Source organism: Agelaius phoeniceus, chromosome 5 (genome assembly GCF_051311805.1).
Source record: "Agelaius phoeniceus isolate bAgePho1 chromosome 5, bAgePho1.hap1, whole genome shotgun sequence".
Classification (NCBI taxonomy): domain Eukaryota; kingdom Metazoa; phylum Chordata; class Aves; order Passeriformes; family Icteridae; genus Agelaius; species Agelaius phoeniceus.
The window spans coordinates 44840644-44865487 of NC_135269.1; the positions used below are offsets into that span (position 1 = coordinate 44840644).

Genomic DNA, 24844 nt, shown 5'->3' on the forward strand with positions numbered 1-24844 from the left:
ATCTACAGCTGGTTGTTAGGAACTATTAAGCAAGCAGACTCAAATTTTGAACTACATTCTGCACAACTTTGTCCTCATCATAATTTAGCTTAAGTGGGAGAATATATTTTTACTATGTTTCAAGTCAAGACTGGCAATGTGTATTTCTTTTCTCCTAGTCACCAGGGCTACTAGTCCATTAAAGAAAGAAACGACACTGCCAAGCCATTTGACTTCATTCTTTAATGCTCCAAATTCTTAAATAATTTCTTTCTGGTATCTTTCTGAAATTGAATTAGCTTGAAATTTTTATTTGCCCATCGTAGGATTTTTTTCCCCCTTTTTTTTCTTCTGCGGTACTTGATGACTTCTTTCACCTTTCCTGTATTCTCTAAACATCTTTATCTGAGGGTGAATTTCATTAGAGGCTGTTGACTGCCATAAATAACATTCAGTGGTCTGTTTCTTTTATTCTAGCTTGAACTCATACTCCCTTGTTTAATTTGGTTTTATGGAATTAAACTTTTGTGTGGGTACTGAAGCAAAGAAGACTTTATGCCATCTGGTATTTGCTTTCTTTCCATGATTAAGTACTTTCCTTTGGGGCATAAGTAGTGTGTGTTTTGATATGTGTCGCTTTGCTTGCTGGTTTTTGTTTTTGTTTTTTGGGGTTTTTTTGGTGGAAATGTCATCTTTGTTTTTAATGCCACCAGTTTTATTCTATGCATCTTTTATAGGGAAAATGGTCTGTCCTAGACTAAAAGCTACTAGGATTTGAATAAACACCTAAATTAAGATTAGGTATGTTAAAAGAGAAGATTAGCTGGCAAAACGAAAGCTCTTGTATCACTTGTAAAGTGATGAGAATTTGCATTTTCTGCCCCTAAGTTTTTATCCAATTTTTCCTTGATTGCTGTGACAGCCCACTCTGCCTGTTCCTGTTTAAAACTTGATAGAAATATCTGTACTTTTCATCTTGAAAGTCAGGTTAGAATGAACAGTATGCTTTGCAGAACATCCTCAGAGTATCAAATGATGTCTTTTCTTGGCTCATACCATCAGCTACAAGATACTTTTGAAGTAGGCGAGTTAGAACAAAATACTGTGTTCAATTTTTATACTTTCACGCAGTGGCTTATCCTGGTTTAAGTAGGACAGAGAGATCCTGAGGATTGTCTGCTCTCTGAAGTGCATTCCACTGGTATGCAGTATGCTGATGTAGAGCAGGCTTGAACTTGGAGAGTTCAGCTGCAGAATGTTGTTGGGAGGCTTTTGGCTGGCAAACTTTCCATCAAAAGTCAGATTGAAGGCTAGAAGATATGACCTTGATGTCTATTACAAGTTTTTTCTTGTTTTCTTAGGAATTGAGGAGTGGGGAGGAAACAAGCAATTGAAAATTTTCCTCTTCTGACTAACTGAAGATTTGGAACCTATCTTTAAACTTTTCCAAAATGCTTGACTATTTTCAAGCATTCATATATATGACTAGCATTCATATACTTTCACTGTACCGTATAGCTCATATGACACTGCCTAGTAGAAAAAAATTGTGTGAATGAGTAGGGGTTTGAAAATTCACTATGGAAATAGAGTTCCCAACTCTAAAAGCTGAAAAAAGTTGGTTTGGCACATGCTGTGAAAGAAAAGTTATTTGTTATAGCTATCATTGAAATCTGTGGTTAGGGTCATGCACTAGAAATTCTGTAATTGAATAAGAAGGATAAAAGAGAATGTGACAACTCATTCTGTGGCATCTTTTTAGATTAATATTCATCCTATTCATGAAGAACATTATGGAGACTTAATTTTTTAGGGAAAGCGTGTAGCCTTTTCCTCTACTTAAGGTAGAGGAAATTTACCTCTTCTAAATCTACTTAAAAAAAAATCTTTGTGGAGCTGGCTCTGAGTGGAAGAAGTTTCTAGATTGCTGCCAGCTTCTGGGAAGATGACCCTTGCAGTGCAGAACAAATACAATAGGTCAGAAGCAAGCTCCTTTCAGTTTGAAGACAAAACTAGCTGTACCAAGTATTGGCCCTGTTCAGTGCAGCAATGACTATGCTGCTGCATCAGTGTGAACCTCATATTTTGCATGTCTTTTTGCATAGGTGCAAGGTTTCACAGTTTCTGCAGAAAAGGGACAGAGGAGCAGCATGAAGGATCCAATCCTTTGTGGGATCAACATTTGGAAGAGGTCACTTCCCCATGTATCCCAAGGATCTAGGGGTTTAGGAGACTGTAACCACTCCTTTTTCTGTAGGCTCCCAAATACTGCCTCCTCAGAGGATATTGTTAGAGGACATTGAGCTTCCTAACCCCTGCTCATATGTTGCTCGTTGTCACCTAGGAAATGTAAATTAGTTGATACCAATATGTTTCTCAAGCAGGGTATTTTCAATGTTGCTGTCACACTGAGCATTGGTGCACCACAGCTTGTGGCATATGGGGAAGAATTCTAACAACAGTGTGCAAGAGGTTGGAGCCTTTTAACTGGTTGTTGGAGAAGTAACATTTGATGGCAGCTTTGAAAACTATTCCTGAAGATGAACTTTGTCTTTCTAAAGGTCCTGATACAGATAGTTCTTAGAGCAGGCTGTTGTGCACTGTACCAGTTGTCTTCAGGAAACTTGCTGGCCTCATCTGTTAAATGTCATCTGGAAAATAGGGCATTCCCTTTAAGGGAATGATTAAATAGGGACACTGCCTCAAGGGGTAGTTTTCTGCACATTTTTACAGTGACTGATAAAACCATATGGGTCATGTGAGTCTATTCTAATTGAATCAGCTTCTATTGAAAGATGGAGTTGCTAGAAATGCACTGAATGGATGAATTCCAAGTTAATGATTCATACTGTAAAGCAGCTAGGAATATGAAAGCACAAATCAGAGCTGTCTGAAAGTTAGAATTCAAATATACATAGGGTGTGTAGAAATTGCATTGCTACTCTGCTATATGCAGATGGATCTATATCATGTTTTTTCCTACAGACCACTGGCTCCATTGTTGGCACAGTCATAATTATTCACTTGCATTATTTGCTGAGGCAGTGAAATGGCCTGTTACACTCTAGCATATGACAGAAGTAATGGTAATGAGGAAAAATAATTTTGGATAGCAAAGTGTTGAAGATGCATTTAATCATGAACTGCTTCAATGCAGCAATAAAGACTAGTTTCTCACAAGATGGCTTTGTGTGGTGATTAGTGAGGTCATATTCATGTGACACAGCAGGCTAAGTGTAGTTTAATCTGATAGTTTTTATTCTATGAATAGCTTAATAGAGTACTGATGACTAAAGGAGAGTGAGCTGATCTGTGTCAGAACCCAAAGACTGCTGTTTCTGGTAGTGATTTAATTTAATTGCTAGCAACTTGTACTTGCATTACAAGAACTTGACAGTAGGAAATATTTTTTACTTTCCACAGGACTTAAACTGTTAGAAATCAGGAGTGGCATCACAACATGAGCTGCTTCCTTCTGTGTAGAACACAGTTTCCAAGATCCAACTGCCCACAGCATTTGCAGTACTACTTAGTATACGCATTGTCCCTGATGATTTCCTGTTTGCTTTAAATAATATCAATGAGCTGCTTAATAGTCACTGAGGTGAGCTTTTTCTATTAGGAGGTAAGTTGTGGCTTACTGGAACTTGATCTCAAAAACCAGCAATAGTGATGGAACAAAGGTTTGTGCTGGATTTGTAGTGAAGTTGAAAAAGCAACTTCCTTTGTTATGGAATAGTTTGGCAGAACCTAAAAGCTCTTGTACAAGGTGCTGCAGAAAGAGATTGTGGACTAGATATGATAGTCAACGGAAAGTTACATGTAATTTTAAAAAGCAAATTTTTGCTTTTGTGTCATTTTTTTTGCTTATGTGTCAAATCTAGAAGAAAAAGTTAAGTTAGTTGAAAAATTGCCTGATAGAAGAAAATAGAGTCTAAAATGCTGTAGCTGCTAGTCTGCAGATATATGGAAGGATATTTTAAAAGCTGTAGTACATTTTGTGTGTACAAATGCTTAACAATTCTCTAATTATTTGGGAATTAGTGTTTTACATTTGACAAAAGTAGTCCCTCTACTATTGAAGTTTAAAAAACATTGCATGCTTTTAAGTGTTTACTGTCAAACTAACACTGGAAAATTTCATTGTCCTGAAGCACAAAGAAAGATCAATAAAAAAGGTAGGGAATTGTTTGCTTGGTTTCTGTGCCAGACTTCATACACTTACACCTTAATGGTACAGATATAAGCATAAACTGGAATAAATGGCCTAAAATGTAACAGTTAAACTTTTACCTTCTTACTTGGAAGTTTAATAAGACTCTGCCATTCCCTATATGTCAAATTGGTTGTTAATTGCCAGCATTTTTACTTTAGGACAACCACTGAAGTGCCTGAATACATGTATGCATGTCTTGGTTGTAGTTATTTTTTTTTCTGTATTATAAAGAATTCAGGTAACAATTTCTTGACTTCTAGGAAATTCTTTTGCATTTTAAGCCTTGCTAAGATTATGATGCAAAATTTAATTTGGTCCTGTTTATTTTACTTAACACTGACAATACCATTTCAATGTCTATTCAAATGTAGGCCTCAGCCTTCCAACATTTTTTGTGAATTCCTAGTATTGAAAAGAAGAGCAGTCTCTTTGAAGTTAAGCTCTTCAGAGGCAGAAGTTAGCTCAAAGCAGGGAAGAGTCAGATAGCTGTGTATATGCTTAATTTTTAGCTGAATGTTTAGGTGAAGTTGTTTACGTTTTTGTCCTTGAAACCAGTTACATTGGGAGGGAAAAGAGACCCTGGAAGAGACATAGATACAAAAATCACTAGTGTTAGTGTACCTGTTTTGCAGAAAGACTTTTTCACTCTGATAAAGAGTGAAGACATGCCTGAGGAATTGGAAATGTTAATTGCTTGCTTGACACAGTAACTTGTTATCAGTATATGGGGGTGGGAGAAGGGAGGTAACCCTGAAAAAAACATGGCTAAAGGTGGGAGGAAAGTTTATTGACTTCTTAGTAAGGTTTACTTCAGGGTAACGTGTGACTTGTTGCAGAAACTGAATTTGAAGTATCTTTCTTTCATTCTGGAGCCATCTAGATGTTCTGCCATCTAAATCTACATCATTGATCCATCATGGCAAGTCACATTCCAAAGCTGCTGGTTGCAAACTGTTCTGTGATATGCTGAGTGAAAAACTGTCTAAGCTGTATTACAAAGTTAGAGTTAGATCTTTGTATAATTAATGTCTTTTTGAAAATGTACAGGAAGCTTCATACTCTAAAATTGCTGCAATATTCAACTATAGATGTGCCCTGTAAAAGTTACTGAAATAAATACTGTAAGAATTGCTCAAAACATTCATATCTATGTGAAGGTATTCTAATATGTTACAGGAGTATTCATACCTTAGAAAATCTTCTACTTAAAACCACTTCTTCACATCTGTCAATTTGTTTAAAAAGCTGCTTACTGTACAATCATGCCTCTTTCTATTTGTCTCCCTGTATATGTCTGCTTGCTTTCAAGATTAGGAACAACCTTTTACTTTTTAATTAATTGCTCTAGTTACTGTGTTAAGAGGTATTTGAGAATGTGGCCCTTAGAGAAATGAGGACGTGCTGGAGGAGTTTTTAGCAGAGACTAGCTAGAATATGATGAGGAAGTAGAAAGTATGTGAAGATAAGCTTTTCTTGACATTCCAGTAATGACTGGAAAAATGGAGATTAGAGTATTACTGTGGATATCAGATTTCTATTAGCCTCTTGAGACATTAATATTTAGGATAGATGTGAGTGGAAAATGATCTTCAAATAAATTATAAGATATTTAAAGTCTGTACATTTGTATTGCAAGATGACCCAGTCTAGTAATGAAAGAACAGAGTAGAATTTGAACGATCAACTTTGTTCTCAACAAGATTTTAATGCCCTTAACTGTATTCTGTTTAGACTTTAAGAGACATGTATGAAACAAACATCAGAAAATCAGGATTTTTATCAGGGTTTGGAATGTTTACAAGGCATTTCTGAAATAATTGCTAGATGAGGGAGTTACAAAAGCTGGTGGAGGAAGAATAGTAGTATAAGAATCATGCTGGAATTCCATTTAAAAAAAATATTAGCTGAGTCAGCTCAGTTAGAAACAAAGCAGCAGATAGACAAATCTGCAGGGCATGAGTGAGAGAGGGAGACAATCATCTCTTCTATCTACAGAAGGCTGCTTTTTAAGCCATTGTCCTTCATAAGTAGTAAATGAAGAGGAAGGTGGGATTCAGGAACACTTTAGTGGTTAGGAGCTGACTGACTTTCTCTGGAGCCCAGTGAATAGTTCTAGGTATTTTTTCCTACAAGCTGGTTGACCTTGTTCTTTTATGCTTTGCACAAAGATACTGAATTGGGAATGCTTGATTGATTTTAGAGTTTCTACTACATTAGTCATAACTATGACGAGTGTTCTAGGTTTAATCCATAATGCATCAGCATACCCTGTCTACAATGCAGTTTTTGGAATGATCTCCAAGACTTTCCCAAGGAGGCACCATAGAAAAAGCCATATGTGGAAGCTCTAAAGGCAAAAGCATTTCTTTTTTGTACTGATTCTATTTGTTAGCAGTCAGCTTCATGAGTTTGACCAAAGATGGCATATATAAATAGATTATTTACTACTTGTGAGACCTCTTGACTGTAGCAATTTTGCTAATTCCTGTAAAATCCTGGAGAGTAAAATTCAGGGTGCTAATTGACTAGACTCCAGGTTTCCCAAGAATAAGTCCTGTCATGCCATGCTGGTGGGAGAGAAAGACCCTGATGTTCAGAAACATGCTGAATTTACTGCCTAAGCCCTGTGCAGTGAGGGCCTAAAAGCAGCAAGAGTTGAGGAAAAGATGTGGAAATTTGCATTTGCTTGGAAACATTTATTCTGTCCTCATGAATCTCCTGAAAGGGAAGAAAACTGTAAATATAAAGATTTCTCATTTTTGAGGAAATGAGTCTGTGACCAAGGGTAAGATGAAATCAGTCAGGTTTCTGTTCCAGAAAAGTCCATGTCTCCTTGCAGGGAAGATAAGTGTAGATAAATGGTACTGCTTAAGGATTAGGAGTGTCTTTGAATAAAACCTCTTTAAGTCTCTGAAGCCAGATTTGTTTGGTGGTAGGGTTTTTTTTCTAAGAAATGGAGAAAAGGATGACATTCATTTGCAAAGTTGGAATTTTGAAATGTATGTGATACCACATAGAGATTCTACATTAAAAAATGTGAAAACCTATGAAGAAATATCACAGGCTTTGTTTTTCTTGGGAGCTTTTTCTGGGAGGGAAAACAAGGTAGGAGATAAGTTACTGCTGATCAGTCTTAAACTGTTCTGATGAATAGACAATTCCAGGTATATAGTAGTTACCCCTTCTGTTTGATAGTATCATCATGATCATAGAGGTCTTTTCCAACCTAAAGAATTCTTTGATTCCATGGTATTACCTCTCCCATTGAATCCTGGTGTCATCCAAAAGGTAACTGATTAATATTTGGAAGAGAAATTTGAGTCCATGAATCCAGAATAAATCCATGCCATTTTGGGCAGCTAGGACATAACATCCTTCTGTAGGAACAGACAATTTCTTCCTGATTTTTAAGATAGGACAAGTTTAACAGGAAACCAGGAAGTAAGAGGAATTAAAATTCTATCCGATTTTTGATAGCTAAGTAAAACTGGACTGGGTTATTCTCTAGTTATTGGAGGAAAAGTTTGGCAAGTAAGTTGACCAGAGCCCAGTAGCAGACTTAAATATCAGGCCTAATGTACTGTTTTAAGTTTTTAGATAAATTGTGTGTGTCTCTAGCTTTAGAAAACAGATAATTTGCCACTTGAGACAGGATAAGCCTCTGGCAAGAGGTATTGGCCTGAATTGAAGCCAGGGGGGTTGGTTGGACTTGAGGAAAGGGAAGGAAAGGATCAGATTAAAATGGAAGCTCTTCCATTTTAAGCAGAATTGAAGGATCCAGGTTTTCTTTTGAAGAACATCTTTCTGCTTGATTGAATGCTGTGGTGACAGCATTTTCTTAATCTAGACCCATTGTGTTTCAATTGGGAAATTGTAATTTTACTATTTCTGCAGTAGTAAAATATACAAAACAGGAGATAGAGCTTCAGGAAAGAGTGTGCCTTTCAATAAGTTGCCCGCTCTTCAGGATGTCTGAAGCCTCTAAACTGCACATTATAGATGACAATACACTTCCCTCAACAGGTTGGAAAAAGCACTGGGATTTAATTATAACATCTAGATTTCTGTATAGAAAAGTATGGGTTATGTGGACCATTTCAAGTCCAGGATGGCTCCCCCTAAATCAAAGCGAATGTGTTGGCTGCTCTGTTGGACTGCTGGTGTCTCTGTGCTCTCTGCAGCCTCACTTGCTTGGCAGGACTCTGTGCTGCTTGGCAGTCTTATTTGGCTGGCTCTGGCCATTCAGGATTTGTGGCACCAAATGGACAAATCAACTCCCAACTTTACATGCAGGGCTACCTCATGCTAACACAGAACTCTCTTGAGATGTAGGTAGATTTGGGGATGGTTCATGGAAAAATTATCACAGTTGGCACGATCATGCTCCTTGTTTCCAGACTGTGGCACATGAACCCTAAAGCTGATTGACAGATAAGTAGTTCAGGTCTGTCAGAATTGGAGCTTGTACTCTGAATAGTGCAGAAGACATTAGGTGCTTTGTGGACTTGTAATTGCTGCAGAAGCAGAATTGTGCAAATGTAGTTGTGCTCTATATAAATTAAATTCAGCTAAACACCAAGATGCTTCAGCATTAAGCCAGTTTGGTTGTCTGCATGTTTGATGAACAACTTGGGCAACTGAGAGTTTACTGTACTTTCTGGTGTCTGTGTTGGTCATCAGTATTGTATAGATATTTTTTGTTTACTTTGGTTCTCAAAATGGATCTGCTTTGCTGTGATGAGACCAAGTTACTCACCATATCAAATTAGTCAAAATCCTATTAATGCAGGCTATTGGTGAATAGTAGGTGAGGGAAGTCAAGGAAGCATGTACTGCTGTGAGATGTCCAAATTTTTTTATGTGCATCACAGGTATTGTGTTGAGCTCTGGGTAATGGAAATTACTCAGGGCAACAGTTCCAGATATCATGTGGTCTTCTTGAGAATTTTTCATCTCTAGGCATGTAAATTTCTGTGCTACAAAGATTTTTTTTTTTAAGAATGTCAGCAATGAAAACCAGTTCATCCTTCGCAGTATTAAATATTTTAGAGTGTCAGTACTGAATGAGTTTCTGCATGCAAATGCTAAAGCAAAGACAAGTTTCTGCAGCCTCTGTAAGTATGCTTTCTAAACCAGCAGCTAGATCAAACCTGGTAAGATAAAATGTAGTTACATCCTGCAACAAGAAGGCTAGAGTTAAAATGATGACATCCTTGTTTTTGAGCATTTATGGGAATTTAGGGGAAGACAAAAACTTTATCCTCATATGTTTGTCTTAATGACTATTGGCTGTTAAAGGACCAAAAATGTTAGTTTTTCTAATTTTTTAAAGGAGACTATGAAGAGCCTATCAAGTAGGACCTTGATAAAAAACAGCATTGGAATTAGATAATTAAAAAAAAGTGTAATGGATGAGATTGGGATAGACGTGTAGGTAGAAGTATGGCTGATGTCAACTTAGAAGAAAGATAACACTGTCTAAAAAGGAAAACTAGATGGAGAAGGGGAGTGCAGTATTCAGAGATGTGATGTTTAGAGATCTCTTGGAGCTCAGTAAATCAGTTTCTTGATATGGCTACAGTGCTTAAACCATGAAGTTCACCTCTGGAAAGAATTGCTAGCGCTTATCTTCTGTAATAGTGTATGCCTTTCTCTGTGTTCTGCTTTGAATGACTAAAGTGGAATTACTAGGCAAAAATACAAAGCTTTTAGGGGCTGGCTAAATAATAGGTATTGTTTTTATGAATATTTCTGCTTGTAGTTCTGGATTGTTCAGTTGTGGTGGTCCAGTAGTGGTCCAGTGATAGAGGCAAAAATGCTTGTAATCTTAATGCAAAATATTATAGAGCTTCTTTCTAAACACCAATTAGCTCAGGTGCTCTTGAATATTCTTAAAGAGCAAATTACCATAAATATAAACAAAAGGCCATGTTAACATCATATCTACTTAATCTGTAGCAGCATATTGCAAGGAGTCTTTAACTGGCTTGAAAATGACTAATTTAAAATGTTGTATTTTGGCAAATCATCAAAATCAATTTCCTGTTACAGGGATAGTTTATCTTATTTTTATCTTCTCTAAAATAGCCTTTTCTCTATGAATTTATTCATGCTGGAATGACATGATTCAGCTACCACTAAGCAGGAACAATTCTATCAGGTTCAAGCTTCATGAATGTAGTAGAGTTATCTCCTGACACCTGCATGACTTGTGAAGTGCTTGGTTACAGTTCATTAGCCCCTTTTGAGTACCTGGGGAAAAATTGAGCACTTGAAAGGCATTCCTAGTGTTGAGAGATTAATTACTTTTTTTCCTCAATGTTTTTAATATAGGAACCTTGAATGCCTCATTTAATAAATCAGAACTTGAGAAAGCAGATAATAAAATTTAGAACGGAGATGTAACTGATAGCTGTAGAAAAGATTGACAACAAAAATATGGCTCTTTAATGGAAAGACTCTCCTGTCACAGCAATGCCATATATAACTTCTTGATTAACTTTTAGTGCATCTTCCAAAATATGATTTCTCTCTGGTTTTTGGGGTTTTTTTTGTCTTTACTGACTTCTGCTCCTTGTTGCAAAGATTTTTTTTCAGTCCCACTCATTTTATGGTATTAGGAAAAAAGTTCTAAGACTAGGACTTAGAACTAAGCTTAATTTCCCATCTGTACTCTAACAGAAATTATCTAGTTTGCCCTCAGGAACTGAAATGGTTATAAATTCAGATCTTACTTGGCTAAGATTGTTTTTTCCCCTCTCTACCCCTTTCTAACAAGTTTCCATAATCATGGTGTTTCCCATGCTCCTGGGAAACAATTCCTTGTGTGTCAAGTTCACTAGTGTTTTAGTTCATAAGTAACATGTCTGATCATTCTCTCAGGTCACTGTGTAGTAATGATGGGACTGTCACCTGACTGTCATGACAAACTGTATCCCTGTCTCCTGGAGCAATCTTCAATTCAAGACAGATCATCAGTTTTCTGTATATGTCACAACTGTTTTCCACCAATTATAAGCTTGTGCATCAATTACACCTTGGTGGTTTTGCTCTGTTATGAAATACTGTGAAAAAAGGTTGAAAAATTCTGAGGCAAGTTTTCTTAAAAATGTCTTATGTACTCTGTTAAGCTGCACATTTGTAGTCTATTGAGCCCATTTGAGTTGTTCACTGTGGGCTCACTACAGTGTGTGCTTTGCAAGGTTCTAGTGCTTTAAACTGGGGAGTTTTCACTAAAGGGATTTGTTCCTGTTCTTCCTCCCTCCAGGAGTCAATGTAGGCTCAGTTCATGAGTGAGTAAGGGGTAGTCTAGTTTTTATCCCAAAGTTCTGTTGTGTTGACAATTTATTAATAGTCATTCTTTAATTTATTTTAATTCATTAAGAACTTACTGTGAAGACTCATGAAATCTCAACTGATTAATATTAACTCTCTTTCCTACACTTTGAGTTCTTGTAATTTGGCTTTCAGTCTGTAACTTGGAACTATTGCAGTCATTACTGAAAATATAACTTGTTAATGCGAGCTGCCTTGATTTCCTGCACTTGTTATTTTTCTCATCTCTTCACCCAAGCAAGAAGTGCCAGTAGTGTGATCCTGTGAGTTGGGATAACTAAGTATGTGTGTGAGCTGATGGCTTCTGTTGCTTTGATAACGGTTTTGTATTTTCAGAGTATCACAGTGCATATAATTTGTGCTTTTTCTATTTTTAAAAGACCTAACATCACAATCCAACTAACAAAACCCAAGAGCTTGGCAGGGTAAGCATTCTTTTGGAGAAGACATTTACATCTTCAAAGTGTTAATAACAGAAACTTTTTATATATCATGACTTGAAATTTCTTAATTCTGAAACTGCAGAACAAGTAAATGCACTTGCAATGTAATGAGTAAAATGTTTCATTTCGAATTAGGATCATTGAATTCCAATACAAAACAGAATAAAAAAAATTAATCCACTTCAAAATAATATCTTGGAAAATGTAAAACTAATAAACTGTTGAAATTCTTTTGCCTGCTGTTGCTCTTTTCACACTGGTTTTTAGTTTGGATCAAAACTCAGAAATGAAACCTGCACTGTGTATACTGATGGAATGTGGTCTTATGTTTCTGTTGCCAGCTTCCAAAGTGTATGTGTTCTGACAGCTATAGCCTACATATTAATTAGCAGTGTATATTTTTCCAGTGAACAACATGATAAAAATTACACAAAATGGGATTTATTTATTGCCTCCAATAAATTTGTTTGAGCTGAAAACACTTGAATTTTATTCTATAAGGCCAACAATGCTTTAGCTCTGATACCTCAAAGGTCAGCTTTTTCCTTTTTGTGATGAGGATTGTCTGCTTCTGTACTGGAGTAGACTCAAACCAGACCATTCCAACATTTGAAGGGGCTGGGAATGAGTGGTAATGTAATTTCTGGAAGAATTGTCTTTTGGAGCTCACTCTGAGCTCTCTGTCTGGATATGACAGCTGCAAGAAGAGGGCTCATTGCAAATATTGTCTCTAAATGCTGTAAAATAAAAAAAAGAATCACATTTGTTGATAATGCAAGTAAGTGAATCAAAAGGCTATAATGGGTTTAAATTTTATATGCTGTCTTAATGAAGTATTAGCAGCAAGATATGTTTAAACAATATTTCTTCTTACAGTGATGGTTAATGTTAATAACTGAAGTGTAGACAGTTTGAGACTTGAAAAGTCTAAGCATTATGCATGTCTATATATATGTGCACACAGGAAACCTCGACCTGTCTCTCAGCTGGTTGCACAACAGGTTCCTCAGCAATTTGTGCCCCCTACACAATCAAAGAAAGAGAAAAAAGACAAAGTAGAAAAGGAAAAAAGTGAAAAGGAAACAACAAGCAAAAAGAACAGTCATAAGAAAACCAGGTAAAAAATTTAGAAACTTTTGTGGTATTCATAAAATGTCATTTATGAACAAAAATAAGAAAGTGTTCTTTGATTTTACTGGTTTCTAAGTGCTGTGGCAAACAGCTAGGCTATATATTGGTGTGAAGTTTTTTGGTTTAGGCTGTCTATAAAATATGAAGAAGACCTGCAGTGTGTACTTGTGGCCAGAAGATGGAGATCAGCTGAACAGAGAAAGAAAGACTTTTTAAAGGTTATTTAGTGTATTGTTTTAAGAGTTTATAGAAGTGTTTTTCATACCATACAAAACTGTTGATAGGCAAATTGATGATATTAATATCTGGAAAAAAGAGGGGATGGGAGTGATTAGTTTTCATGCAAAATAGTAGTGGGAGGAGAGAGAACCAGTACCAGACTAGAGATGAGTAGGGAAAATAACTTAGTTATTGATAGCCTTGTAGAACCCTTCAGCTTTGAAGGGCTGAACTAGGACATAAATTAATGTGACAGGATAAGGTATGTCAGTTACCTAGTGACAGAACTCTCTATGCCACATCTGGAATGCTGAAGGACTCTTAGAAGTGAAAACATGAAATATTGCAGTACAGACAAGCAGTTGTAAAAGCCTTTATCTTGCTGTAAGGAAGGAGGGTGCAAACTGCTAAACAAAAGCAGCAGGTTTAATCCCCAATTCATCATAATCTAAGGATAAATTTATTGTGGCAAGAATGCTGTGTCAAAAAAGCTGAAAAGTGTATAAGTCATGTAGTCTAAGCAAATGTGGGAGGAACTATTGATTTTTTTTTTTTTTTGGAAGCACTCCAAAATAGCCCAGCCAAGAAATATCCTTTGGGATTAGTTATGCAGAGAGGTAGCAGATGCTTCTGTTGTGCCTGAAATAGGATCATTAGGATCAGAACAAGGAAGAGACTGAGTCAGTAGAGAGCAGTCATTAGGAAAGTCATGGTTAGGATTAAGGACACTGAGGTGTTATTTCCTTTCATTTTTCTTTTTTAAATACTCAAATCTACAAGCTTACCTCATGCAGCTGAAGTACTTCAGTTATGAAGCATTTGATGTTAGCGTAGTGAGCTTTAGTTAAGCCAATTATAAATTGAAATATTGAGTAAATTGCAATAATACAGTAAAAATGCAAAAAATGAGACAGGGAAAGATTAAGGAAATTTGAAAAAGACCTAAAATAAAATCTTGGGCCAAAATACCAGTATGATCTTGCATTAAGAATTGATTTTTTTTTTTAATGCTTCAAACCATTAATTTTTTTCAAGAATTGTTTCGCTAGGTACAATAGTAAGTTAAGAATGCCTGATTAGTTTAGGCGGATTTCTTCAGTATTTTTTAAAAAAAGGATATCTTTTTCTTTTTGCCTTAAAATGTATATATTATTGCTGGAAACAACTACAAAAATCTTCATGCACACTCAGTATAAGTAATAATCTCCAGGTACACAGCACTTGCACATGTTGATAATTCTGAATTTTTCACTCTATTCCCATGACGCACATCAGCAGATTTTCAATTTTTTCTGAGTTACTTCAGTCATGCTGCTTCAGCCTCAGGGGAGCATGATGTCAAAGCCTATCTCAGTTGTAGTGGAGAAAAGACACGAGTTGTTTCAGCTGAAGTGAATGGGAACAAATTCTACTTCAAACAAAGTTGATGATAGGGTAGAGGTTAGAGCTGTGCTGTTATCACACCTGCAAACATGTGGTGTCATTATTTTATTGCAGCTTGAGCCAATGGTAGCTGTGGAGTCAGTAAAATGCACAGATTGTGCTGTTCATAGCTGCTTGTGTAAATTCAGCTGTCTGGTATCAGTTTTTCATGGTGATCATGGGAAAGGACTAAATTGAAAGTATTTTATGCATGTCACCAGCAAAAATATGATGTCAAAACAGAAGTCAAATTATTCTTTAGTTCTTTTTGTTGTGAAAAATTAAACAGTTGAAAGATTGAATGAAGATACTTAGTCTGTCAACACTATGTATCATTAATCTCTGCATAATTTAAAACAGACGATACCAGGAATAACAGTTATACTGTGACCACAAAGTCCAGTTCAAATTGTATACTAGAGGTCCTAGTGAGGTTTTGAAATAAGGTAACACCTGCTGCAAGTTAACACTGTCTGTGCTGTTGAATTCAAAAGACAGACACCAACATCTTCATTACTGAACCTAATTTTCTACTTAGAATTGTTGCTTCAGGATGCTGCAGAGATGGATGTTTCCCTGGATCAAATTTATAACTTTGCACAGTCACAATAACGAAAGAATTGGGTTTTAAAAGTAAAAACCTTCACAGATTGCTGGATAGTGACATTATTAAAAATGTCAACTTACAAATAGTTTTACGAGATGGTAATGTGTTATATTCAACTATTTCAATGTAAAACATACTAGGAAACACTCCACTGTTAATACTTCTGGTACTTTGTTTTCCTACATAATACATGTTGCAAAAAGAAGTCTTATATACACATTTGTTCTCCTGAGCTCCTAAAAAGTAAGAGGGAGACAAGATAATAAGATGGTATGTGTACTTTTAATATGATTATTTCCTTTATTTAGGCCAAGGTTGAAAAATGTGGATCGAAGTAGTGCTCAGCATTTGGAAGTTACCGTTGGAGATCTGACAGTCATTATTACAGACTTTAAGGAGAAAACTAAGTCACCACCTGCTTCCAGTGCTGCTTCTGCAGATCAACACAGTCAGAGTGGTTCTAGCTCTGACAACACAGAGAGGGGAATGTCCAGGTCATCTTCACCCAGAGGAGAAGCGTCGTCACTGAATGGGGAATCTCATTAAAGTTTATTTCCTCCAGTTTCATTAGTGTCTTCAAAACATGCAAATACGTAAGTTCTGTCACCACATTTTCATGACAGATATTCATGCATAATTGATATGTTGACTGGAACATAATGCAGTTTAAAAAAAAGAAAGAAAAAAAGTGCAGTGATAGTAACAGCATGAAGCTGAGTCAGGGGAGGTTTAGGTTAGATACAACGAAAGGTTTCTCACCCAGAGGGTGGCTGGGCACTGGAACAGGCTCCCCAGGGAAATGGTCACAGCACCAGCCTGACAGAGTTCAAGAAGAGTTTGGACAACACTCTCAGGCACATGGTGTGACTCTTGGGGCTGTCTTGTGCAGGGCCAGAATTTGGACTCGATGATCCTTTTTGGTCCCTTCCAACTCAGCTTATTTTGTGATTCTATAGTAATTTAAATGCTATCAACAAATGCTTGTGAAGCATCTTCAGACCAACTTTTTAATCTACGTGTGTAAGGGTGCCATGAAAATGTGGTTTGAATGTTCATTATGCAGTGTTATCGATATGTCCATTTTCACTTTTAGTTTAGTGAATTCTAACACAACTCTTGGAATCTCTACTATTGGCATGTACTGAATTTAAATTTTTATAACATAGTTCAAGCTGCCTAAATATGTATTATTTGAGAATTGTGAAACATAGTTATATGTATGCAAGTCAAAGATCAACTTAATCAATTATTGCTGCAACAGAATTTTCATAATAATTATCTTCTTAAAAACACCTGCTGGTACTTGGTGTGGTTAAATAGGAAAAATGTTATTAAAGAAAACATTTGTATGGATTTTTGCCAATGTTTGACACATTTTACTAGATTACTGTTACTGAATTATGTTGATGGTTTTACCAATATTTTTTGACACTTAAAACACTTATTGTAATGTTTACAAGCAAAATAGAAAACACATTCTAAGCATTGATTAGTTAACCTTTCAATTCAGGTAAAGTACTGCATTGTCGCTGTACACTGGTATTTTGTGTTGGGTAACAAATACTGAACCTCAGATGGTGATGCATTTGGCAAAAACTATTTGGAAATATGAAAGTTTGGAAAAGCTTTAAAAAGAACAGATCTGCAGTTCTCATTTCTGCTTAGTGCTGTTTCCTTGCCCCAGATTTTTCTAGTGTCACATAGTCCCTTATCATTTCAGTACAGGAATATCAGATGTTGCACAAGAAAAAGGAAATAATAATTCTATTATTTTTTTTTTGTTCCTGAATAAATTTCTTTAATATTGAATTGGCCTGTTAGAATATATTATGTCATAAATCATTGGAAAAAGACTCAGTATCCTACTTTATGGCATAAGCTGTCAACATTCACGCACTTAGCAATATACTGATAAAGAGCAAAACTATTTACAATACCACCTGGTATTATGTAAAATTACCAATAAAATATTTTTGTGAATACAGATTTTGCATTTTTGTTTACAACCAATAAGTGTTTTCATACATACATACATACAATTCATGTATAGATTTTAAATTATATAATCTGGTTCAGTACAAAAGTTCATTTAGCTCCTTTTAGTGAGGTAGGGCACTTACACTCCCGTGAGCCTTTTCTTTTTCATTCAAAGTAAATATATTTTTAAGCCTATGTGAAAGTTGGATGGACCTTCTTGGTAGTGAATCCAGCCCCAAATAATTACCTACATATGATATGTCTTCTTAACGGCTTAAAATAATGGATTTTTGTAGCCCCTGACAATTGTGATGTTTGGTGGTTTCTTGTAGTAATGTATTTTTCTGTTTTTAATGCAGTACTTCTACAGGCACAATGGTACTGTTCTATTTTGTAAGATGCTAGTTGTGAAATACAGTTAGTTGCATAAAATGAGAGTCTGATGTGATATCTGAGAACATACATACCTCATTCCTTGGTGTTGCTGTTTAAACTTTTTAGACATCAAATGTTAATTATAGGCTGTTTCAGATGGTTAACTACTGACCTGTTTATTATGTATTCTGCTTTATCTTACTAAAAATAGGATGTCTGTTCATTGCTGTTACCTGGCCAAATTTAGTATCTGTAAAACATGCTTTTTAAGGTTCTTAAATGTTTTTGGGGCCGGGCTAGTGTTCAGAATAGCATACACTAGTTTTTAAAAGAAAAAATACATGCTTTGCAACTTTATTTTTTTATATTTTATTTTTAGGTGGGACTATTTGCAGAATATACTGATGTAATGGATTACAAAAGAGCTGAAACTGTTTAAGCAGTTTAAGGATAGTAAATCTCATTGCAAGAAGTTTTATGAAATGTGTTTCTAATTTGAAATGTAATGAATTCTAACACATTTCAGAATTCTTTGCAAAGAAATAGTAATCTATTACCAGTATTTCACTAAATGGGAAATGTATTTTTATTTAAGTTTATGTGAATAAACCACCCAGCACTGCCAACAAAAGGACTCTATCTTCAGAATTAAGTAGCTATTTGGTTTGAAGGGAAGGATGGAGTGGATTTTACTATGATTCAACTGTCTCTAGAGAATAATCTCAACAATGTTACAAGTATGGTTATCAAAAATAATGTAGAAAGTCTCCATGTTCATTATGGAACAAGACATTGAAGAGCAATTTCTACAACAGGTGCTACAGAAGTCAGCTAGGTTCTTAAAAGCTGTGGTGGTTTTGACTGAACAATTAGGTTGCCAGAGTTTTATTGTAATGATGCTTGTTTTAGCATTAAGCAAAGTTGAGTTTTTGCCTGTTGGTGATTAAAAGAATGTGACAATACTGACAGCAGAGTAGACAAGTTCTAAGCAAAATACTGCATTTGAGTCTGTTCATAATATAATTTAAATGAACTTCACTTTCATAATTTCTAAATAATTTTGACTTGTAGTAATCCTAAATCCTTTTTTCTAACTGTAAATATATTTAAAAGCATCTTTACTCCATTTATAAAAAGTGAAAATTTAATGTTGTAATGTGTTCTGATTAGGTATTTTTCTCTGTGATTGCTCTTTGCATAAGAACTGTTATTTGTTAAATCTATATATGCATCAGTCTTCAACAGCCATACATCCTGGGATGTTCATGAAATGGTGGCCCCACAAGGACAAGTGTGATAGTGTTCCATGTAAATGAGTTCCTTTATGTGCTGATTGATTGTCTGGTTTCAGAAAGGAAAAGGGGGAAGAAATGGGGGAAAATAAGTATAAATAGTTCATTGATAAAGTGTACAGTAATTCAGTCTCTTATCTTCCTAACTTTGCTATTAATTATCGGTGGTGTAAGAAAAAGAACAAATATACAGTTGACTGATCTCTTTTTTTCATGAATTCAAATCTATGTATTGGAGATAAAAATTCTTCTACTCAGTAGCAGGTCGAATTATACCATATAAAATCTTCATTCCAACAAAGGAGGTAGTAATAAATAAATTACATTTCAAAATTTAATAATCTTGCTATTAAGAGTCAATAATTAAGAATATGACTGAAGTTTTAACCTATTATGTGTTTATCTAGATATTTATGTTTTGGGGCATAGATTGTAAAATCTCAAAAATAGTTTGATTTTATAATTTGTGCACTTTACATTTTTTTAATATTATGAATAGCACATTTTAAGTAGCCATGTGAGACAGTACTTTCTATAATTTGTTCAATTGGTTCACTGTAGAGTTTAGGCAGGTCTTCTAAACTTCAGATGTTGCATCTTAAATTCTTTACTTTTTTCTTCTCTTGTCTCAGAAGTGTGACAGTTTCCTATGTTTTGCTGATTGATTTTACTTTGTTAACAGGATTGATTTGCCATGAAACTGTCTATTGTGTAATTTTTATCCAGGGTTCTTTAACTGTATCTGTTCGGGGTTTTTTTTCTGTAACATGCCTTTATTTGGCTCTTCTCCCTCCTAGGGAGTCTGGGTATAATTCATTCAAAATCAGAAACTGTAGGGAAATAGAAAGGCATTTACATTTAATTTCTCCAAAGGCAACAGCAGGTGCTATACTTACAGTAAATTTAGCCTGTGCTTACTCAGGAATAAGATAGAAAAGATAAAAAGTTAATGCTGGTTTTGGCTAGTGGATCAGTCAGTCAAATATGGCATTTTGAAAATGCATACTTCTATCTCAATGTTAAGATTTGGGTGTGCTGGAAATACAGCTTGAGCTTTCAGAGGTTTTCTTAACCTGAAATTATGCCCCAGCTTATGTCAGAGTAGTCTCAGTTTGAAAGGTTATAACCTCAAACTAGCAAAAACTGTACATAAACTGTACAAACTGTAAAATCAGTCAAACTGTAGAAGCTCAGATGGTTTTCTTTTGTACTGTTAAAGTTTTAAAACGAGGAGAAACTGTTAAAAGAGACTTAGGAGACTTTTCTAAGACCACAATCATATTGAGCTTTGCTTGACATCTAGAACCTGTGTTTTAACAAGAATTAACTGGATTTAACCACTAATTAAACTTTGAAAATTACTTCACAAGTTAATTACAAATCAGTGCTCTATAGAATGTCTAGAATGGAGTAAATGGTACAACAGCAATGGAAAACTGCATGCTTACTGGAAAATACTATTATCCACGAGCAAGTCATGTTTACATGACTTTCCTAAGACATTATGCCAAAAGATTGTGATACGTCTGTGAACAAGGCTTAAACTGTACCATGAGATGCAAACAGTGAGAAAAAAATGCAGTGAAAAACAAATTTGTTTCAGAACCTAGAATCTATGTAATACAGGAGCTTATTACAGCCTCTCTTTAACTGTGTTGGTAATAAGAACAAACTACCACTGAATCACTCTGATGTATTCAATCCTAATCTTGCCCCTTTTATTATGGGAGACAATTAAAAGTCATCAGAATGAACTTGCTGTGCCTGCTAATGGCAGATTTTAAAAACAGACAGTTTAATAGGCACAGGAAGTTTTAGGTGTACTTTTAAGAAGTTAAACATGGAAGATAAAAGGCAAAAGCATATTCCATAGCTCTTAATTATTATTATTAAGAATGATTACAAGAGATTGCTGTCCCATTTGGGGTTTTGTAAAAGACAAAATTGTAACCTTATCTAATCGCTCTTTGTCCCATATGCTTAAAAAGAAAATTGCCACCAAAAATATTGTTCAGTAACAATATTCTAAAAAGTAGTTCTAAAATTTTAATTATTTTCTAGAAAGTATGGCAGATCTTGGCAGATGGAGGACTATTTGAGCAGGACTATGTTTTCAGGATCTAGGCCACCTGGAAAAGTGTAGTCTTTGGTTACACTGTTTCCTGTAATGGTTTAACCCCAGCTGGCGAGTAGGTACCTGACAGCCCTGTGTGCATTCTCCCTCTGTGCACTGAGGGAGAGAATTCGAAGACTAAATCAGAAAACTCATGGGATGGGATAAGGACCCAATTTAACAGGAAAAGCAAAAGCTGCACATGTAAGCAAAGCAAAACATTCACCACTTCCCATGGGCAGGCAGGTGTTCAGCCATCCCCAGGAAAGCAGAGCTCCATCACAGGTAACAGTGACTGGAGCAGACAAACACCATCCCTCCAAACATTCTCCTCTCCCTTCTCCTTCCCTTGGCTCTATGTGCTGAGCACAGCACCACATGGTCTGGGACATCCCTGTGGGCAGCTGGGGTCACAATTCCTTGTGCACCCCCTGCCTCCTCACTGGTGTGACAGTAGAAGCAGAAAAGGCCTTGACTCTGTGTAACCTCTGCTCAGCAACAGCTGAACTATCTCTGGGTTATCAACAGTGTTTCCAGCACAAATCTAAAACACAGCCCCATGCCAGCTACTGTGAAGAAAATTAACTATCCTAGCCAAAACCAGCACATCTGTGTATAAATAATGATCTTGGTTAAAGCAAAGTGAACATGCTTCCTCAGGCTTTTAATACATGTAGCTGTAGACCAATGGAGCTCTAATTTACAGTGGAGTTACTGAGAAGATAGCTGAGGAAATGAGAGTATTAATGTATTTTTTTGATAACTTGCTAACCACATGCATGTAATTTTCCTCTTCTGTATGAAGAAGCAAAAGGATGCAGAAAAAGGAACGAAATGTGACCAAGGCTAATGAAATGTGGCTCATTACCTCTTCCCAAGATCATTAGATTCTACAAACTGCAAATTCTGTTTGGTTCACAGACAGTCCCAGGTATTTGTCACCAAAGGATGGAGTTGTTCAATCACTTTTCATCTGTTAAGACAAGTGAGGGGTAAGGCCAGTTCTACTTTCTGAATACCCACTTGTGAACACGGAGATCTAATTTGCCATTTATATGCATCTAATATATAGCTGTCATCCATGAATAATCTATTTCAAGGTGATTCTTCTTTGCACAGAATAAATAAAAATACTTCAATGTCAAGCCCTGTTCCTGATGGCACAGATCTCTGAGCAGGAAAGTCTGGCATCTGACTGATCATCGTTCTGTAACAGCCTTCAGCTATGAATTAATCTAGGCAAGGGAAATCTCTTCAGGTTACATGTATTATCATTACTTCCACCTCTGAAGGAAACACATTCTGATTCCTGATACCTTCTTCTCTTTTCTCTTATTTCTCTTAAACACATTTATAGTGTAAGTGGATGCAGTGAGTTTGAAATAATTTATTATGCCTGCTTTTTTAAGTGGGGAATTTGACTGCTGTTCCCAGTTCTTGAACTATATTTTGGTTTCTTTAAGATCAGCATAGTCATACAGAATAATGGTATGTGGGAGCTTAGAGGTCAGTATCAATTTTGTCACTGTTGCCTTTGTTTCTATATAATTGACTACCTGAAGAGATTCTTGCTGAGCAAACTTAGTTACACTGATTCTGTACCATTCAAGCACTCTGTCTGAGGTACCTGGCATTCTATGATGCCAATTATCTGCATTTCTGCAAATGGTATTATCCTATGCTGGGAGGCTTCCAAATGTGGCAAAATAAGCAAAATTCTTTCCAGCTGATGGAGGCAAATGTTGTCAAGTAAAATGCTTTTAGTCCCCACTGGAGAAGGAGATCTGAGGAGCATGCGCAGATACTGAGTGCTTTCTTTGCTTTCCTACAGAAATTCCAAGTAGGAAGCTTCTGTTTCTAAAATGTCAAACACCTTCAAAAACCCTCAGTCCAACAAAATAAAACAAACAGAGTAATAAGGAGGGGGAAAAGAAGAACAAAGAAAATGTATTTTCAGAATAATCCCTAGAAGAGCCATATAATGGCTTCTTTGTCTTTTTTGTCTGTTTAGTGTTCCTTTCTCTGTGTAGTGTATTGGAAGTAGGCAACACACACTTCTTAGAGGTGTGTCTTGCTTTATAATTCTTGATGGCTGTTGGTTGAATGACATTTGGCCTAAAGATGTAGGGTTTTGTGAATTAAATAGTAAATACCATGAATATTTCACTCTTGCATACAAGTTATTTATTGAAAGGGTGGAAGCTTAGATGAAAGAGTTAGGAACAAAATTAATTCCTCTCATACAATTAGCTACTACACAATTTTAAAGGGTCTAATTCCTGGACTGCTAAGAAAAGGATAGCTTTATGTTGCAAGGGTGATATGAACCTAGACTAGAATGGATGTGGCTTCTGAAGAGTTTTGTGGCCAGTAATTCATATGGCTGTTTTCAGTGATTATTCCACACCTTAACCTGTTAATCTTGAAGCATTGTTAGAGCATCCTCACAAACAAATCAAAACTACCAACAGTACTGTCAGATGCTCTTAAAATTTACTAAGTGCCTTACACAGAGCATCACTGAGGCAATGATTCAATTGCAAGAAGTTTGATAAAAGATTCACTCCTGTAGTTGAAATCACAGGTTGTTGGTTGTAACCAAGGTTCTGTTCCTGGTTATACACATTAGAATCTTACATTTTATTGCTGATATGAGTACCTAATGAAAAACAGTCCAGAAATTTTTAGGCTTTCAATTTGTAAAACACCCATTGTTTGGAGGAGATTTTTTCTTCTAGCCAATTGTGATGGTCTAATGGAATATCACAGAAGTGAATAAAACTTGTATTTCTGGATGCTTTCACATTTCTCAGTTTCTCAGTCAAGGACAGTATTACCTTTCTTGGGAAGGGGGTACCTAAGTTGGTTTTGTTCATAGGCATTATGTTTATCCAACTAGTTTTTTAAGGATTTTATTATTAGAAAAAGGGCTTGTTATTTTGAAAACAAAAATCTTACCTGCCAGGTGTCTTCCCCAAAATGAGTAAGTGCCTTTTCTGTTCTGACTCTTAGAAGTATTTACTTTGACAAGATTGAATCTGAATGTCCTGGATGAACCAACTATTAAGTACCAAGTGTTACCAATGGCTTGAAATCCTTTCACTGAAACAACAAGAGACAGATTGTAAGCCACTTGAATTGTTTTGAGAACTGATGTTATCAGAAGTTTTATAACTGCTATGAGTAGTATACTTCTAAGAACAATGTAACTTTTCAGGAACTTGATATTGATAGGAAATAAATATTTATTAGAAGGAGTATATTAAATAAATATTTATTTACCAATTTGAGTAAGAGAAAATGTTACACCATGGGGGCAACAGTCTTGCTGTTAGCAGTCCTGACTACTTAATGGAAAGTAAAACTGAGGCCCTGGACTCGAACTAGAAAAAAAAGGGTAGTATTTGGTGAGAGATTGGGACTGTGAATCTTGTGTCCACATTCTAATAAAGTAATTTTTCCTACCTTAAGTTTTTACTAATTGTCAAGCAGAAAAGAAAGCATGAGCAGATATCAGTAAGAGGCCCTCTGGTTTAATTGGTGCTGCTTCCTATCTCTAGTGGATTTTTTTTAAATTTTTTTTTAAACTTTGCTCAGGACTGGTACAGCTGAAAGTATATTTTCCCTTCATTCTTAAGCCTAGACTTTGAATGGAGTTTCTCTGAGACACTTTTGTAGTGAAATCGTATTCCCTACAAACATTGAAGACAAAAATAAACGTCTCTGTGAATGAAA

At 35.8% G+C, this 24844-nt stretch overlaps 1 protein-coding gene across 1 annotated transcript in view; it reads left to right on the forward strand.

Moving 5' to 3' along the window:
* Positions 1 to 24844, forward strand: part of YAF2 (YY1 associated factor 2) — a 31776-nt gene extending 6932 nt beyond the window's left edge. Inside the window, exons 3-4 of the mRNA XM_054631649.2 lie at positions 12938 to 13090; positions 15661 to 24844. Coding sequence (XP_054487624.1) covers positions 12938 to 13090; positions 15661 to 15898 — 391 coding nt within the window. The 3' untranslated portion in view covers positions 15899 to 24844. The remainder of the gene's footprint in view (positions 1 to 12937; positions 13091 to 15660) is intronic.